This window comes from Peromyscus californicus, unplaced genomic scaffold, assembly GCF_007827085.1.
Source record: "Peromyscus californicus insignis strain IS unplaced genomic scaffold, ASM782708v3 Scaffold_6__1_contigs__length_162567912, whole genome shotgun sequence".
Taxonomy (NCBI): Eukaryota; Metazoa; Chordata; class Mammalia; order Rodentia; family Cricetidae; genus Peromyscus; species Peromyscus californicus.
This window is the reverse complement of record NW_026294584.1, coordinates 29,548,058-29,566,406: the sequence shown is the minus strand read 5'-3', so window position 1 is coordinate 29,566,406 and position 18,349 is coordinate 29,548,058. Positions and strand designations below refer to the sequence as shown.

The following is an 18,349-nucleotide window of genomic DNA, read 5'->3' as shown; positions in this document are numbered from 1 at the left end:
CACACTCAGACTGTGTGACGCTGACTCTGTATAAGGGTGAACAATAGAGTCCAAATACACCATCCATGCTAAAGGATGTTCAGACTGGAACAAAGGACAAAGAAGACTTTGTAGACACTGTATTTGAGTTAATTCTTAGAGAAAGTGACAAGCATGAATTAAGTTAAAGAAAGGATCAAAAGGGGAAAATTAAAGTTCTAAATGATCGATTTACATACACTATTTCCTCCTCCAAAATGACTATCTAACATGATCGATGCCCTTTCATGTTTTTGTTTCTTTTCTAAAGTTCAGCATGAATAGTGATAGGCAGCCTCTTCCAATCTTGATTGTTTCTGCTGAGGGAGAATGGGAAACATTCAAGTAAATAGAATTTTTATTTAATTTAAAATTGCATAGTATTTTACATAGCTGGCATTATCCAAATTTCAAATCTTGATAGTGTTACTTACCTCAGACAGTTGGGGAAATCAAATAATTATTTAGTAATGGGAAAGAAAAGTTAATAACAAGAAAGAAAAATCTAAGGAGATTGAATGAACTGGATAATAATTCAGGTAAAATTTATATGTCATAAAATAGCCATTTACTTGATATGTGGTTGTCTGGCTTTTTTTTTTTTAAAGAAAGATAAAAATGCTTTGCTCTGTTGAAAGAAAAAAGTTAATGAATTTTTGCAATTGCAGTACTGTCCTGGGAATCCAACAGACTTTAATATATAATGTTTAGTTGATTTTCAGAACCATCAGTGGTATAAATAGGAAGAAAACATCAGTTCAGTTTTACTAATGAGAGAACATCATGTCTTGGAGTCAGATATTGAAATCAAACAGGATGTTGATGACAGAGGTGGAGAGGATCTCGTAGTCAGCTGATTCACTCAAAGAAAGATCATTGCTCACTCAGCCCTTCTCCCAGAATGGATGGAGTGACAGCACAAAGGACACAGTCTGTTTGTAGTCTGGGATGTTAGTTAGCTGCTCTTTATTTTGAATACGAATATGGCATCAGGTAATCTTTATCTAGTTTTAGTTCTGTCTTTTATAGACAGAACTAGTGAGCTCAATACCCTTCTATTAGACAATTACCTAAACTACTAAACAGGGATTTTCCACCAGTTTATATGCAACTTTTCTCTGTGTGTGTGTGTGTGTGTGTGTGTGTACTTGAATCTGTGGGGATGTAGACACAGGAAGATACCATTTTTCCTATATCATTCCTCCACAATTTATTATTTATTTATTATTTATTTATTTATTTATTTATTTATTTATTTATTTATTTATTTATTATCATTGGAGACAGGGTCCCTCACTGAATCTGAAAGTTCACTGTTTCGGTGGCAGTGGCTGGCCAGTGATACCAGGAACCCTCTTGTGTCCAGGATTCACAAAGGTGTCCCCACACCTAGCTTTACTGTGTGTTCTGAGCAGCAAACCTTGGGTCCTTGTGCTTGTACAGCAAGTACTTTGCCCACCAAGCCATCTCTGCAGCCCTAATAACTGAATGTTTTCAGCAAACAATGATAACAAAAGAATACAGAATGTTGCTTCACAATCAACTAGGCTTAGCAAAGTTATTGTACAAGGGTGTTTGGTTAAACCTTAAGACACTCTAAAGTTCTGAACATACACAGCCTTCTAACAAGTAAGAGTAACTCTATCATTTTCAATCCTAGATATGCGCATCCTTCCCTGTGAAGAACAAAGATTAATTTTAGGGTCTCTAGGATAGACATAATACCCCAAATTTGTACTCTGCACTAGAAAAATACTCAGGAGCACAGCTTGAAATCAGTGTGCTATGCCACTGGGACCACCACTAATGGTGTGAATTCTATGAAAGTTATTCTTTGTTAATATTCTACATCTTTAAAATGAGAACAATAATGGTACCTAGAACATAAGGTGATATCAAACTAAACAGAATCATGTCTAAAAAGCAGAGTCTTGTTTATAATAAGGGCTCATTCATAGTAGCTATTACTGGGTTTTGTTTTGTTTTTGCTTTGTTCTTTTTTATTTTTACATAACCATCTTTCAAAGCCCTGCTATGAAAATATTATAGGGAAGCTGTTGAGTACAATATCCACTTTGTAACCCCTTTCTGAAACACCATAAGTTACTTGTCTGTAGATTGAATAAGGAAAAGTGCATTCCTGTGAGAAGTGTTATTTTTTTCCCCCTTTTGTGGACAAGGCAGTTCTAAGAGGAGGGAAAATTTTTCAAGTCAATTTCATGGACAAATTTAGATAGGTGTATCAGATTTAGCAGTCTGTAGCCACACAGTTGGGTCTTTCTCGGCCTTTTCTATTATTCTGTTTTAATCTTTTCTTCAATTCTACTACCATGTCATCTCAACTATTTTGCCAAACTAGGCAAAGGTATGTGTAAACTCACAAAGCAACCATCCAATACGTTTTCCTCTTGTTATCTGTATGCTATTTGCTTAGTAAGTGAAAGTCTAAATAATGATAGAGCTTGGAAACTATCTTTACAAACCCCTCTAGACCTTAATAAGTATTCAAAGTACTTATACTTTTACAGAAAGGAGACTACAAACCTTTGTGCTTAAATTTAGGGACTTTTACACATTAGGCCTCATATACTTCAATTAAGTACTCGATAATCTATAACAGATACAATTTCCAAAATATCTATGTTATCATAATTTATAAACCTAATTCCATATGTTCTTTATCTATAACACTTTTCATGTACAACTCCATCTTATTTTCCATTCAAAATTCAGATAATTTATGTATATTTTAGTTGACAAAATCATAAGAAATCTGATACAAAAATCCCTAAGAAAAGTGAGAAATTCTGTGGCTGTATTTTTCCCAGAGGCATGTAACCTTTAAAAACAAAAAACAAAGATAAGGCAGTTCTCAGGAAGACCTGGGGCCTGGAATTTCACTTCTTCACTGATCCAAAAGAAAAAAAAAAAAAAGCAACCCTCAAACCTAAGGACCTTTACAGAACAATGCAAATCCAGCTTCCTTTGTCCGGTTTTCTCAAGGGATTGCAATCTCCTTATCCAAAAAGCACGTTAAGATCACATACACATCTTAACACACGAACAAGCATATAAATATACTTCCATTATTTTGTAAACACAAAGAAACATGTAATCACAGATACATTATGAGTGTTTATGGACTGAACTGAATGCTTAAGTCAATTCAAGGAATTCATCATTACCATTGTTACAGCTATATCTAAAATGCATTCCTTCAAAAGGCTTCTTAGGGATTCAGAAGCTTAACATGTGATTACGATCAAAATGGAAAAAACAAAACAAAGCAAAAAAAATAAACAAAACAACTTTAAATGACATCAACCCACACCAGCTTACCTACTGGTGTGGCCAAAGGAGAATATGTATAAGTGAAATGGAAAATATTTACACAAAAAATAGGAAGAGTGATTGAATATGAACATTAAAAGAAGGTATAAAATGTGTCACTAGTTTAAAATACATCTCAGTAAATGAGGGGCAGAGGGAGGGATACCATACTGTCCACTCTTAAAGGAGGGTAGGTTAGAAAGAAATTTGATAAGGGGAAGAGAATACACTTCCTCTGTCATCTTAGTCTGCAGTACCTTTACACTCCTAATCCAATGGAGGCACTTGTAACACATCTGGCCCTGAGGCACAGAAGCTCCTACTTTCCCAAATTCTCAAGTTTAAAGATGTTTACTCGACCAAGAACACTCACACCATAGCCAAACATTCAAAGGTTCATGGAATGTAGCATTACTGTCTTAGATATCTCCAGAATGACTCATAGAACAAATTCAGATGAAAACATTCAATGCCCAGCATCCCCCAAGAACTGCCAAAGGATGCAGACATTGGTCTTTCAGGAGAAAGGAACTAGGCAAAGCAGAAGCAGCGCTCTACAGCTGGGAATCATTTTCCTCAAAGACCTCCTCCGTGTCCGATTAATGTCACCTCCCTTATAACTTTCACTGGTTTGCTATATTGTGTTGTTCACAAAATTGACTAATAAACAAAACTAAGTGAACTTTTATCTAGGCCTTATGTGACTGCTGTATTTTGAAAATTGTGTCCTTCTCTCTCTCTCTCTCTCTCTCTCTCTCTCTCTCTCTCTCTCTCTCTCCTCTCTCCTCTCTCCTATGATAAATACTCCAGTTCATTTACCAGCTTTACCTTCAAGTTGTCTTTGTGGGCACAGCAGTATTAACCTTACCTAGAAGACCTCCTGTTAAGGAAGCTCCCCGAGTAACCGACTGCTGAAGTCCACAGCCATGCTGTTCCTTACTTAACAGTCTATGAGCACCGTGTAGCATGAAATCAAACTCTGCCATCTTCCCCTGTGTCAACATGATGATACACACTCATCTTTAATCTTGGCAAGATCACCTTTCTTTTCTTTGTTTCTCCTTTTCAAATTACTATTACTTGTACAAAGTGATGGGTTGCATTGTGACATTTTTACTCGTGCACATAGCGGACTTTAGAATCACTCTTTCAGTGGTCTCAGTTTTAAACACTTTCTGTTAACTCCAGGTTATTTGATCAGGACCACATTCCTTTTCTGGCTCTTGGTCAAGCAATGAACCCTTATTTGGCACTTTCACAAGAATGAAGGCCACTGGAACTCAACAATGAGCCAAAGGGGTTGTTTAATCTGTAACAGCATTTCAAAGCTAAGGAGTCTGACTTTGAAGTAAACAAGTAAGAGAAGACAGAATGACAGAGTGGGCCATTTCAAGTGTGGCAAATAAAATAATGATGCATGAATTAAAAGTATATTGAAATTGATTTCTTACACTTCAGAATAATCGATAGGGATTTGACTTAAATTCAGGAGGTACAGCCTCTGCTAATTCTCATAAACATCTAAACCAGAAGCCTCTCAAACAGTTCACTAACCCCCCCTTTGGGACCCTCTTAGCCCTAACTCTGGGATGCTACATTTGTTTTTTCCATTAAGGTCACCAACCCATTTTTATCTAGTTCTGCAATCTTTATCATCTCTCTACCTTTCATACTTTCAGCAGCTACAGGATGGCACTGTGTGGCTCTCTTATCCTAGATACATGTGGGCCTATTCTCCTTAGCAATGGAGACTCAAAAAAGTTTTCCTAAATCCCTCAGCACCTTCAACTCTTCCTGCCTGTTTGCCTACTGAAGTCTGCAATCTTGGGCAACGGTAGGAACAGAATCATCAGCCACGTTTTATTTTCCAGTTTTTCTCATGCCTTAAGCATTGATCAGTTGCCATTCCTGCTAGTTATAATTCCCCAACTTCTCACAAATCTACATGCACTGCCAGGGCATCTATCTCTTTCATTCCCAACCAGAAGTACTTTCCTCTCAGAAAAACTTGACACACTGTTCCTTAATCAAGAATTGCACAGAAACTGTATTTTCTGTTCTCAAATTAAGCTATTTGTTTTTATATGTCTTATATGAAAATTATGTTAAGCATTTGTTTGCTAAACAAACAAACAAACAAACAACAACCACAACAAAAAGAATTGCTTTCCTGTGGGGCGTTTACCCACCATCCCCACAGTTCCCCAGAGTTTTCTTGAGTGCGAGCAGCAGGAAATATTAGATAGAAGGATTTATTGAGGAGAATATCGCGGAGATAAACTGATAGAAAATATAGGATAGCCTGGAGAGGGCCTGGAACCTATTCCAATGGGCCCCGACTGTCTCTGCCCCAGGGTTTTTATAGAGACGCCAAGGGGTGGAGCAAAAGACCTCCTCCCCCAGCACAGCCAAGTGCAGACCATCTCAGACACCTGCACTCAGGCCTGTGGTCCTAATCATCCTCTATGCAGACCTGCTGGGTAAAGCCACGAGGAACTCGAAAACAGGCTCCCACACTTTCCATACTTCATATTGACCAGGACCAGAGAGTTATGTTAACATCTTCCCTACTTCAATGTTATCAAATCCTATGCTGCTTTCTCATGCTTGATAACTTATCTTACTTCTTATTGAGAAATAATGTGAAACCTTTCAGAACAAAACTTATAGCTTGGACAATAAAACAAGATGCGGGTCTATGTTCATAAATGCTCTAAAGGTCAGACATTGCTCCATCATAAGAAGGAACAGAAAAGCTACATTTTGGGTAGAGAAAGTAGAGGCAAGCTGGCTCCTGGGCACTTCAACACCTGCCTCAGAGTGCCTGACACCTGCTCCACCACAAGTTGTCTTATTTTGAGTGTCAGCTCTTCACAATTCAAACAAAAATAAATGAGGAAATAAATAAATCTCAAGGTCTCTGTTGCACATTCTCCAACTGAGGTCACTAGCAACACTACCGCAATAAAACCAAACAAACCCTTCTTGTTATCCTGAGAGTCTCTCCCAATTGCAAAAAGATAACTTCCAAAATTAGACCACTCATGTGACAACTAATCTGTCATGTGTTCTTGTTGTAATATTTAAATAATATGTAAATGAGGACTGCAGTTCCTTTCAGCAGATATATCACTCTCCTTCCCCAGTTTACATATGCCTTATGGGTACAGCTATGCACATAAGCATTCTTAATCTTTGTGGGACCTTGTACAGAGCAGGCACATAAGACACTTGGGGACAGGGTTTTCCCTTTCAAATGTCAATACTAAAATGTAAGTGCTAGCACAAAACTCATTTCCAACTTCATTCCTGAGACTACAAAAAGACTGAGCAGAAAGGCACATGTACATGAATCATCTTTCTTCAGATCATGTGGGCGTGAATCTGAAAAACAGAAGTAGATTGCAAGTAGAAACCACAAGCAAAATTAAAATAGGGTTAAAATAACTCTTTTCATAGTAGTTCCTGCCTACTGGATGTTGAGTAGTTAGAAATAGAATCTATAAACTAGAACTCATAACTACTTCAGAAGCTTAGGGTTGAAGAGCATTTCTCCTTCAGGATGTACGTGCTAAGGTGAAAAGAAGAGCTGGCCCTTTAAATCCCTTCCTAAAGAGCTACTGTTACCTGTTACTGGCAAGAGGGACAGAGTGGGAAGGGAGAGGGAAGGAAAAAGGAGTGAGACAGATCTAAAATTCTGCTTCACATATCCAGTATCTGACTGGACTAGCAGGGCTACAACCTCTTCAGTCTGTCCCCAATGAATTACCAACTTTTAAAAATGCCCCAAAGTCTAGAACCAGGCAGTCCACAAACAGTGGTCTTTTAACAAAAGCTGAACACAAAAATATTTGGGGACTGAAACAGAACTCACTTGATTTAGCTTCTGCCTTCATACAAGAGAATAGTGACATTATCTCATGCAGTTAGATGGAATTTTTTCCCCTGCTGTTTGTTATTGTACTAAACAATTTTCCATTTTCAAATGACATAACTTTAGACTATGTCAATTTATGTTTCCTTATTTTTTTTAACCTAGCCTTTTATTACTATAAAAATATAATACTGGTAAAGTGCACTGTTATTTGGCTTTCTTTCCATGAAATCATCTCAACCAGATCCAGGAAATAAGGTTGAAAGAAACAGGAAAAGTCCTAACACGCCCCAAAATTCCACAGCTTCCCTCACATCTCTGTAAAGGTCACTGGATCATATATATCAAATCCTTGAATGCAGACTGACCAAACAAAGCAGCCGTCGTCACTCGGCTGGCATCTCCACCTGCCTGTGGCGATTTTTGCTAGCTCTGGAGCTCTCTGTGGCTGTCTTCCTCTCCTCCCTCTCTGTGTTTCTCCTCTACCAGCCTGGAATGGAGATCAATGAGCACAAACCCACTCCCCACGCATTTATTTTCGAGATATTTGTCCTTTGTCCCTCTTTCTCCCATTGCTTATGAAACCCTGACGACGTCTGACCCTATGCCAATTCCCAAATCTATTCTCTAGGCTTCTGTTCCCAAGGCCCCACATGTTTCTTTCCGAGAAGGGCAACCAACCATGCTGATCCACGTCCAGGAGAACTCATGCCAATCATTCTTAGCTAAGCCCTCGGCCTAACAGAGCAGCCTGGGCTTTGCATCAGGCTGATTCCCTCTTGAATACTTTCCTCTTTCAAAATTTCCCACAAATCTCAAATGTCTTGACTCATCCTCCTCGCCCTTGCTCTTTACAAATGGTATCATCTACTTTAATGAGAAGACCTAGGCCTTCCATAGTCTCTTTATATCAAATTTTCCCCTGATTATAGCTTAATCCTTTTTTCCCACACATTTCAAAGGAAAACATTTCCAACTCTCTAAAGCCTTTCCAGAATTTGACTCTTTCAGCTCCACGTGCTCACCACAACACATACCAAAACCAACCCATGTTGATCCCTCTGTCCTGAGCTTTCTTCCCAGTAAGGTGTCATGCCATCCACTACCTCCCTGATAGGGAATTCTTCATCTATGACTTTGACAGTCACCTCCAGCTAGTTACAAAGCCAGTTTCCAGCTACTTATTGGTGACTATGACTAATGCTAAGTTCCCTGAACCCAACAGAATCAAAACAAGACTTCAGGGCTCCTACATGCTGCCATGCTAGTGACAGAGCCAATCTATAGACTGCCTTAAATTCCTACCTTTTCAACAGCTTCCATACTACATATAACATAAACACAACAGTAATCCCCATTTATTTCATTAACATGTGTGAAAAATGCACTTGAATGCAAAGTAATCAAAGGTAAGTACAAGCCAAGGAGCTCTGGAAGGTAGGCAAGTGTCATCCTGTTTCCACTGCTGTGCTTAAATCTGTTTCTGCAGTGGCTCCCTCACTGGTGCTGTCCTAGATCTTCTACTCTTTTCCAGGCTATCACAGTGACCTTCTAGACAGTTGCCAACTCTGCTCCTGCCCCTATCTCCAAAATCACCCTTTCAACTGTCATCAGGCTTGTTCTCCTAAAAACACGAATTATATCTTCTATTTTCCTCTTCTAAAGAACCTTCAATGGCTCACTAATACTAACAAGAAAAAAGTACATGTTCCTCAACAGAACACTCAAGTCTCCTGGCAGAGACGGTACCCAGTCTGCATTGTTGTTTGCGCTGTCATTTTCTGCTCCTTCACAAAGCCCATGTAATTATCGGTCTGGAGCCTCCAGCGTTCTGTGATCAACCCTCCCAAGTGAGGCATGCGTCCTACCATCTCAGCACTAAGTCCTATCACCATGCTTCCAAGCCCAAGTTACATTAAACTTTCTCAAAGATTTTGCCAAATCCCCAACTAGAGATGCTTTGTGTCTTCCAATTTCTGTCGCTAAACATTCTTTGTGCCTCTATAATGGTACCTATTTTTTTTTTTTTAGCATGCTAGCCATTTGCCCAGTTCATACCAGCCTAAATCATAAATATGTTGTTTTCCTACTGTTCAATTCAGGCAATGCAAACTCTCCAAATACTTTAGTGGACACATAGGTCTATCACTCCTTCCTTCTTCTTTCCTTCCTTCCCTTTCCTCTGTCCCTTTGTTCTTGGAATTTTTTCCACTTTGCATTCTTTGGCTCATTTAGCAAAGGGGAAGACAATGAAATGCTGACATGCCTTGCCCTCCTGGAGCTAAAGTTATAAAATGAACATTACTCCCTTCATACATATGAAAGAATTAGGACTTTGGGTTTCAAGGTGCCTAAAAATGTCCCCACATCCCCCTTTAAATCCAGACAAGTCCCCATCTATATCCCTCCTTTTCTCTGTCCTTCTTCAAGCATATACATGAGAAGTGTTGTAAGAGATAATGGGTTTCCTTTTATTCTTCATTATTTGTCTGTGGTTGCTAATGTTGTCATACTATGTTGTCTGGGATTTATCATAAAAAGCACGAAAGTTTTAATAAAATTTATTGCCAACAATTTTTGGAGATTTATTAGGGAGCTAATTATAATTTACCACTATTTCTAGGAAAAAACATAATCCAGGTTCTAACGGTCCAGCATACAAATGAACAGAACTCATGTGAAAGCTGAGGGCTGTCTTCTGTGTCTTGTTACGAAGTAGTTTCTCCAAGAAGCTATGAAGGGATGCAGGGTAAGGATATCTACCTAGGTGGCAAAGGGAGTGTCAGGATCCTGTTCACTGTGGAATACTTTTAATTTTCCTCTTCTATTTCTTTTTATAATACTTAAGACTTTCTTTATTTTAGAATATATGATTTTGAAGCTCAGAAGTACCTTGAAAGTGAACCAAAATTTGCAAGAATATCAGTAGAGAGTTTACCTACCCCCCCCACCCCCTTCACCCCTGATTATAAAAGAAAAGACTTCTTCTTCATCTTCTGCTTCTTCTTTTTTTTTTTTTTTTTTTTTTTTTTTTGGTTTTTCGAGACAGGGTTTCTCTGTGTAGCTTTGGAGTCTCTCCTGGAACTCACTCTGTAGCCCAGGCTGGCCTTGAACTCATGGAAATCCGCCTGCCTCTGCTTCCCGAGTGCTGGGATTAAAGGTGTGTGCTACCACCACCCGGCTTAAGAAAAGACTTCTTAAAAGTCAATATAATGTGTCCTTTTGTAGGTAAAGGCTCTAAATTAATAAGCCTTAGCCTTAGACAGAATCAAGTAGCACCTAGAACGTGCGTAGGTGCAGGTCCATTGGTTTTCTGCCCACAGAATCTGATTATGCACCAGAGTCAAGACAAAATTCCTGCTGCCGCCCAAGGAATAAGGACAGAAGATTTTCTGTCTAAGCCATTACTGACCTTGAGCCAGGTCATTCATTATCGTGGGAATGTGATTTCCAGTGCCCTGTACGATGCTGAGCAGGATCCTACCCCTGGCCTCTCTCTGCGCACCAGATGTTGGTAACATCCACTGCCACATTAGGACCACCTAACATGTCTCCAGATATAGTCAAGTGTCTCCCTGGGGGCAAAATCATCTCCCTGGTTGAGAGCAGTGACAGAAGCTGTCCAAAGATAACACATTTTGAGAAATGCCATTTGTAAAAGAGATAAAACAACACGAAAGAAGTAGAGAAATTCAGATATGTACAAGCTTCCATTATATAAATTGAAATAAACAGGCTTCCTCCAAAGGAAATCTGATTAGCTTTATAAACTCCTGACAACTCAGCTAAGCTTCGAAGTCGGAGCTCTCCTTACGCAGTTTCAACTTGAAGAGCCTCTCCCTCGCTTCTATTTTAGATTATTTTTAATTAACTTCACTGGCATTTTGCATCCTGCTATGAAAAGTCCGCCTAATAGTCTCAGAGGACTCTCCCTAGAGAGGAGAGTACATTAAATCACACATTATCACATTAAAGTATATACCAGCATTGAGTCCAATGGTCTACGTCTTGGCAAGTGCAGTAGGGTGGGGGCTGGGGTGGAAGCAGACTCAAGTGATTCACAATATCCAGAGCCTATTAACTTCTGTGCATCTGCCCCATGTGAAAAGGTTGTATTGATTCTCAACTTCCACCACATTTATCACAATGGCATACATTTTACAATTTGTGCTCCACCTGATTTCTTGTTCATCTCTGTATGTGGGACAACTGCTGTACGGAGCAAGCCCCTTAGATGCTTTGGAAGACCTTTCCCTCACCTATAAATAAACAGACTGGAATAAATTATTCCTAAAGATTCTGTTAGGTATAAATCACAAACTTATGAATGAAGCACTTTAAATTAAAAGGTTCTTTCAGTTACAATACTGCATGATAACAGAAAGCATTTAGATGCTTAATCAAAAAGAAAAGGAAATGGCAATGAGAGGAATCATACATACAAACCCATTTTCTCTTAAAACAAGAACAAGTCTGGCCCAAATTGCCTTTCACCTACTAAGGCATTTATACAGGAATTTTGCATGGGAACACAACTCAAGATTTCAGAAGCTAGTCATAAACAGGAAAATCATTTTAAAACACATTAACTTTCTGTTTTCAAAATCAGAGGCCATATCCAGTCTCCAGGTACAGTTGTTACTTTATCACAATCAAATAAACGAAACCACTCAATTAGTTCCTGTAAAATAATGAAACAATACACATGAGCATCTAGATTTCCAGTAGCCCTGGGGACATCAGAAGATAGGAACCCACATAGCAGTCCTTAGTTGGAACTAAACAGGGTTATCCCCGAGCCCACAAGCTCTCCTAGTCCCTGAATCCCACTGACACCTGGACTGCCACCTGTCCTGGTTCCCACTTACAGCATGCACGTCCCTTACTCTGTACCACCTTTTAGCACATACCAGGAAGAGTTCTGATATCTATAACGCTTTCAAAGCAATAGAAAAGTTCTCAGAAGCACAGCAGAAAAGTAAAAGTTAGGGTCTGTTCTCTCAGTAAAGACAACCTTTCTAGCTCTATGTTGAAAAGTACAGTGGGTTACTCTGTTAAATTTCCAAACACCATCTTAAAGGGCATAAAACTGATCCCAAAATATGATTGGGGGTTTAAGCCAGATAAAAAGCCCTAAAATTACTTCCAACTTTTAAGAGTTATTCCTTGAATTAACTTAATGGATAGTTCATTGCAACACACTGGTGTTCCATATATGACCACAGTGCATATAATATGTATGCTTAACTCTGCAGAAGATATGTTAGTATTTTCTTTTTTACAAAATTATCTTCTGTATATGTCCCTAAAGTATTATATTTTTCTCACTAAATTCAATGTACAGAATTTGAAGACAAAGTTTCAATTAACTAAACAACGTCCTGCTATGCTTAGATGCCATGTTTTGTTCTTTAGAAAGGATAACGAAGAACCCAATGATGGGGAAGAAGGTAGGAAAATTGGGAGAAGGTTCATTTTCAGATACAACAGGACACTGATTTTCCATAGAGAGAATGTGCATGCCGTATATAGTCAGCATTTAACCTCAGGCCCTTTTAGATGCCTTGCTTCTTGTACTCAGATCACGTGATGCTGAGCGGCTTTGTACTGCACAGGTGTACTAGCTTATCATGGAAAGTTCTTCTAGCTGATTTAAGAAATCCGTAGCACTAACACTGAAAACTGTGCGTATTAACTATTTCCAAATGAAATTGTTTTCTTTGGGTGTTTCATGTTGATTTTTGGTATGAGCATTGTTTAACAATAGTGATTAACGGCTCAAGTGGGAGTATAAACGGCCTATCAGTGAGTCCCTGTGACTACTGAGGGCATGCCTAATGACAGCAAAATGACTGTGTTGACAACACAATGTGTGTAAAATGGGCTGCTTCTGAGAAAACATGTGTTTATCGTTTTTAGTTCCTTGCTTTTCTGCAGCTAATCATTTGAATTCTCTCTGTTTAGGAAAAGAAATGAGTCATTCTTCTAAAACAAAATGATCAACATAACTCAGTTTAACAGCCCCGGATGCCAGAACATTTCAATTTAAGCAGGGAGGTTTTCTGCTTTTATCTACTATGGTTAGAACAGCAACTTCTTTTCCACTCTTTTAATTTTCTGAAAAACAAAACAACAGAAAACTTAAGACAATATATATTGGAGTCCTGGGGGGAGGGGCAGATTTTAGATATGCTTAAAATCCAGAGGATTCAGTTTTGGAGACCTGGGATGTTAACTGGTGCATGCCAGTCAGAGCTCTCCTCATTTGAATTGTCCTTACAGGAAGAGGTAAGAGAAATGAAAGTCTGGTTCCGCCACCAGTGAGCAACTGAAGTATATAACCTTCAAAGAAGGCGCAGAGTTTTAAAATGTTGTGGAAGTTCCCCAGGAGCAAAAAATATTCTTTTCCCTTTGCAAGAACACAGAAGAGCTAATTCATCCCTGGAACACGATTCTTTTAAAACATGTTTATTTCAAAACAAAAGTTATTGAAAACATATGCAGGAGCCATTCCAAAAGCAAGTGGTCCCAGAAACCTGGATGGTTAATCTGGTGGCAGAGTATACCCCACAAGAACCAGAAAGATGAGCAGAACTCATGCTTGTTCAGAGAGCAGAGACAACCCTGCATGAGAAAATGGCATAAGAACTTAAAAAGAACTAGACAAGGGTTCGAGACCTCACCCCTACTCCCACCTCCCTACCCCCACCCCAAGACGCAGCCTAAGAAATACAGAGACAGAAGGTAGAAGTCATCTAGTCATCTTGTTTCTCACGAGGAAGGGGGAGTGGAGGGCCCAGGGACCCCGCCCTCCTAGCCGGTTGTTGATCTGGGGCAGGGATCCTTGGGCAAACTCGTTTAAGTAACATGGAGTGTGCAAAAGTTCACAACTACGAGGCTGGACCCCATCTTCAGAGCACCACCACTACCGCCACCACCCCGTCCCTAGGTGTGCAACCACACAGCCCAGAAGCTCGCAATTTGCGAGCGCTCACTCACCGAGGGCCGGGGAGCCCAGCCGGCCGCCGCCCGCCTCGGCCGCGCACTGCTGCCCCGCGGGCCCGGGAGCGAGGGCTTCGCCCGCCCCGGACATGGGCTCCGAGCCCGCGCCGCGCCGCCGTCTGCAGCCGCCCGCGGGGCGCACGGACCCCGGCTGCTTAGGTGTTGGGTGCAGGAAACTGACTGCTTCTGGCGGGAAAAGCAAAAGGGACAGCAGGACGAACTGTTTTTAGAGAGCAGCACGCTGCCGCGCCGGGCCATTCCCTCCCCCTCCGTGTCCCTCCTCCAACTCCACCCCGGGGAAGTTAGGATTTGAAAGCAGCTAAGGGGAAGGTGCGAGCGGGACGCGCGGGGCGGGAGGGGACGCGCGGCGACCTTGGAGGCAGAGCGACCCGAGGGAGGGAACCCGAACCCCCTCCCCCGACGCGCAACCCCCACCTACCTCAGCATCGCCCCCGGTCCAGGCCGATCCGAGCCCCTTCCTCCCGCCGCCAGCCGTCAGCGAGGCTAGAGCAGCGGCCCCATCGCGTCCGGGCGGCCTGACGACTTCCCGCCGCCCCGGGCTCAAGCCAGACGTCCCAGTGGCCGCGACAGTGGCAGCCGCCGGCGCTGACTGCGCACTCCGCCCCCTCCCTCCAGCCAGCTCACTCGGGCCAGCCCCGCTCTGGGAGGACTTCAGGATCCACTTGTGCCTCTCTTTCACCCTCAAGCTGCCACTCCTACAATCTTCAAACACTTCTCTCTCTGTGGCTCCCTTTCATCATATCCGGATTGGGGTGGCCTCGAACTCTTGGCAGACAGCCCCGCGGCTGGGGGCGGCTCGACCTGGGTTTGGCCCTGCTCTCCCTTGTGGAGGGAGCTGTCTGGGTCAGGAGGCCAAAGCTGGACAGGCCTGAGGCATGCTCTCCACTCCAGGCCCAAAGTGGTTTGGGAAAACAGGGAGGGAGCTGGCCTTGGCAGTTCTGAAGTCCCCAGACAATGCGGGGAAAGTTCCCCCATTTTCAACCCTGCCCACCAAAGAACTATTAAATCTAAAGGAATGCCCCAGGGAAACAACCTTTAAAACCAAGGGAGGGTGTGGTGTGTGTGTGTGTGTGTGTGTGTGTGTGTGTGTGTGTGTGTGTGTGGTGTGTGCTTGCACACATTCTCTGATGTTCCTGATAATAAGAAAACATATGTATTTAAAACCTTGTTCCCGGAGACTTGTTTAATCTCTTCATCTTCACCTTATTTTTGGCTTCTTTGCTTCCGTCAAACAGGATTCCTGATGTGGTAAAACCAGTTTCGGTTACGCACAGCCGCTGACAGCACTCAGGTGTGCAAGGTTAACATACTTGAAGACTGCCTGTCCTACTCCTGGCCGAAGGCTTCCTTGAACCTGCGTGCTCTGTGAAAAGTTAGACTGTGGTCACCAGTAAGGAGCTCATCAGCTGTGGGTGTATAAATGACATGTTCTGATTGTAGCACACTCTAAAGGGCCAACAAGAAGGGTAATTAAAGCACTTTAATAAACCTGGCTAATGTTTGTTTTTTCCTTGAGTGAAATGCAGAATTCAGTTGAGCAACTCTCAAAAGAGCACACCTATGGATGGCCTGGCTAGGACAAGAGGAGTCCTCAGTGTTACCCAAACTGAAGGCACTTCACCTTCTCTCTAGCCCTGTCATTACTAAGACACAGGGAATGTTGTCTTCAAAGAGATGACAACTTAAGGACTTTTCAATGGACTGAAAAGATCTGTTTCTCACCTGCAAAGAACCAGTGTGTTCAAAGTTGCATTCAATTACCCTGAGAAATCAGCCTTCAGAGGTTCTGAAGACACATATTTGGATTATGCTCCCAGAAAGATAAATGGCATTTTACTCAATGACCTTTAGCTAACAGGAATGCCCCCCTCTTTTAATTCAGTTTGGAGATTCATAGATGGTACTGTAAAAGGTGCCTTAACTCTCTTCAGAGTGTATCAAGGGTCTAGACTATGTGGAATCTATTTGTTGGGAGCAGGTCAGTTGGGAGCAAGCAAACACCAGCATTAAAGAACATATGGGGAACTTGAGCTCTCCACAGTATAATCTTTAATTACTAGAGTTAGTGAGAAAGTTCTAGAAAGTTCTTCTTTATCCCCTTACTGTTTATCTCCTTGTTCAGTTTTGGAAAAGTTAAAGCTTGCTTATACAAAGTAATGATTTCTTTCTTCCTTCCTTTCTTCCTTTCTTCCTTCCTTCCTTCCTTCCTTCCTTCCTTCCTTCCTTTCTTTCTTTCTTTCTTTCTTTCTTTCTGTCTTTCGTCTTTGGTTGAGCAATCATGTGTGCCATGGTGCCCCTGTGGAGGTCAGAGGATGGCCCAGGGTTTCTGATCTTTTCTTCCACCTTGTATGAAACTGGCTGCGTACATACACCAGGCTAGCTGACCCTTAAACTCCCAGCTATTTTAACATCTTTAACGCCCTTCTTCCTGCAGGAACGCCAGAATCGCAGGCTACACATCTCAGTCTCCATCCTCAGCCCTTCCCACTTGCACACAAGCCATTCTCCCACAGAACCATCTCTGCAACACATATTTCTTCATTGAATTGCACACCATATTTCATTTTTACACACGGCATACAATACCTAACTTTGCTAGTAAGATGAGCATTTGAAATCTTGATCCCCCTTCACCACTCCTTGAACTAAATATAAGCAGCTTAACTCTTGTGGAGAAGAAATAAAGTTCAAATAAAATTATTAGGAACAAATGGACAACTGTTTCAGTGTCACCAAGTTAGGCAAAGACTGCATCTTGGTCTTGTGTGACTTTGAGTGTGTCCAGCCATATACTCTGTGCTCTGGTTGCCTCATAAAGGGAGAAAATACGAGAAAGTATTTTAAGTTTCTTCATGAAGACTCAGTAAGGTGTATCATATCCCTATCCCAGTTGGGAAAATGCCTGGTATATGGCAAATGGTTAAAATGAGTAACTATTGCTATCATAGAAGAGAGTAGAATAATCAGTAGCAGAGGGTGAGTGAGGAAGGAAAGGGAGAAAGGGTAGCTAGTGGGTATAGGGATATGTCTATACAGGGGTAATAATTTTAAAAACTATATATCACACTAAATAGGGTTGACAACAATTACTTTTATACTTAAAATAACACATACAGAGGATTTTACAAAATAAAGAAATGATAAATGCACAACTACTATGCATTAATTAAAAACAAACAGTTTCAATATTAATGCACCTGTGTGGTGCAGCAAAAGCATTCATTTTCCTGAAAAAATGGAGCGTGAGTTATTGACTATCACCAGGGCCACATCAAAATAATGGGTGATAGTCTGAGGCTCAGTTGGTGAGTTCAATCACCAGAATTCAAGTTAAAAAGCCAGGCGTGACAGCATGCACTTGTAATCCCAGTGCTATGGAAAGGGGAGATCAGACTGCACGGCCTAATTACAGGAGATCCAGGCCAGGGAGCGACCCTGGCTCAAAACCAGGGGAAAAAAATAGCAGATGCGGCCTCTGAACTCTGTTTTCCATACACCTACACACTCAATGCAATTAAGTCATGTACTTTACACATGTTATATCAATGAATTCTTACACTAGCCTTGCTGGGGTCTAAGCTCAGCTTTGTGAACTCCAGGCTTCTCTCTGGGCCTCATGCCATGAACCCAGTGTCTGCTGTGTCGGGAATTAAGTGTGTGTTCCTGACCATTCCCCAAGTTTCCCTCTCCTCTCTTCTTGCTGCATTAGCTGATTCAGACCACTTTGCTTGGCTCCTGGTGAGCAAGCTAGTGCCCATGTCTCAGTCTCTCATTCCATGTCACAGGGTGTTTGTCTCCCTTCCAATTAATATGTTGACATCCTAATTCCTAGTGTGACGGTATTAGCAGAAGTAATTAGGTCATGACATTAGTAGTTTGTTTTCTCAAAGCAGTACATAAGCACATCCAGAGCCTCCCTTTCTAGTGCCTAGATGATTAGCATTCAGCAGAAGAAACTGGGGAGAACACAGACATTCAGACCACACCATGGGCTTGCACTATGGAAATTGTGATTTTAATACATATGTTTATGTGGTGAGGTAGGGGGTGTGCATTCACATGCCAGAAAAGCAGGGTGGAGGTCACAGACCTCCTTCTACCCTG

The 18,349-nt window shown here is 41.3% G+C and overlaps 1 protein-coding gene across 2 annotated transcripts in view; it reads right to left on the bottom strand.

Moving 5' to 3' along the window:
* Positions 1–14,778, bottom strand: part of Mdfic (MyoD family inhibitor domain containing) — an 83,232-nt gene extending 68,454 nt beyond the window's left edge. Inside the window, exons 1-2 of one of the 2 annotated variants that reach the window (XM_052721125.1) lie at positions 14,664–14,778; positions 14,222–14,410 (exon numbers count right to left, since the gene is read on the bottom strand). In XM_052721125.1, the coding sequence (XP_052577085.1) occupies positions 14,222–14,315 (94 nt within the window). In that variant the 5' untranslated portion in view covers positions 14,316–14,410; positions 14,664–14,778. The remainder of the gene's footprint in view (positions 1–14,221; positions 14,411–14,663) is intronic. The other variant, XM_052721127.1, reaches the window with a different exon arrangement.
* Between the last annotated feature and the right edge of the window lie 3,571 nt (positions 14,779–18,349).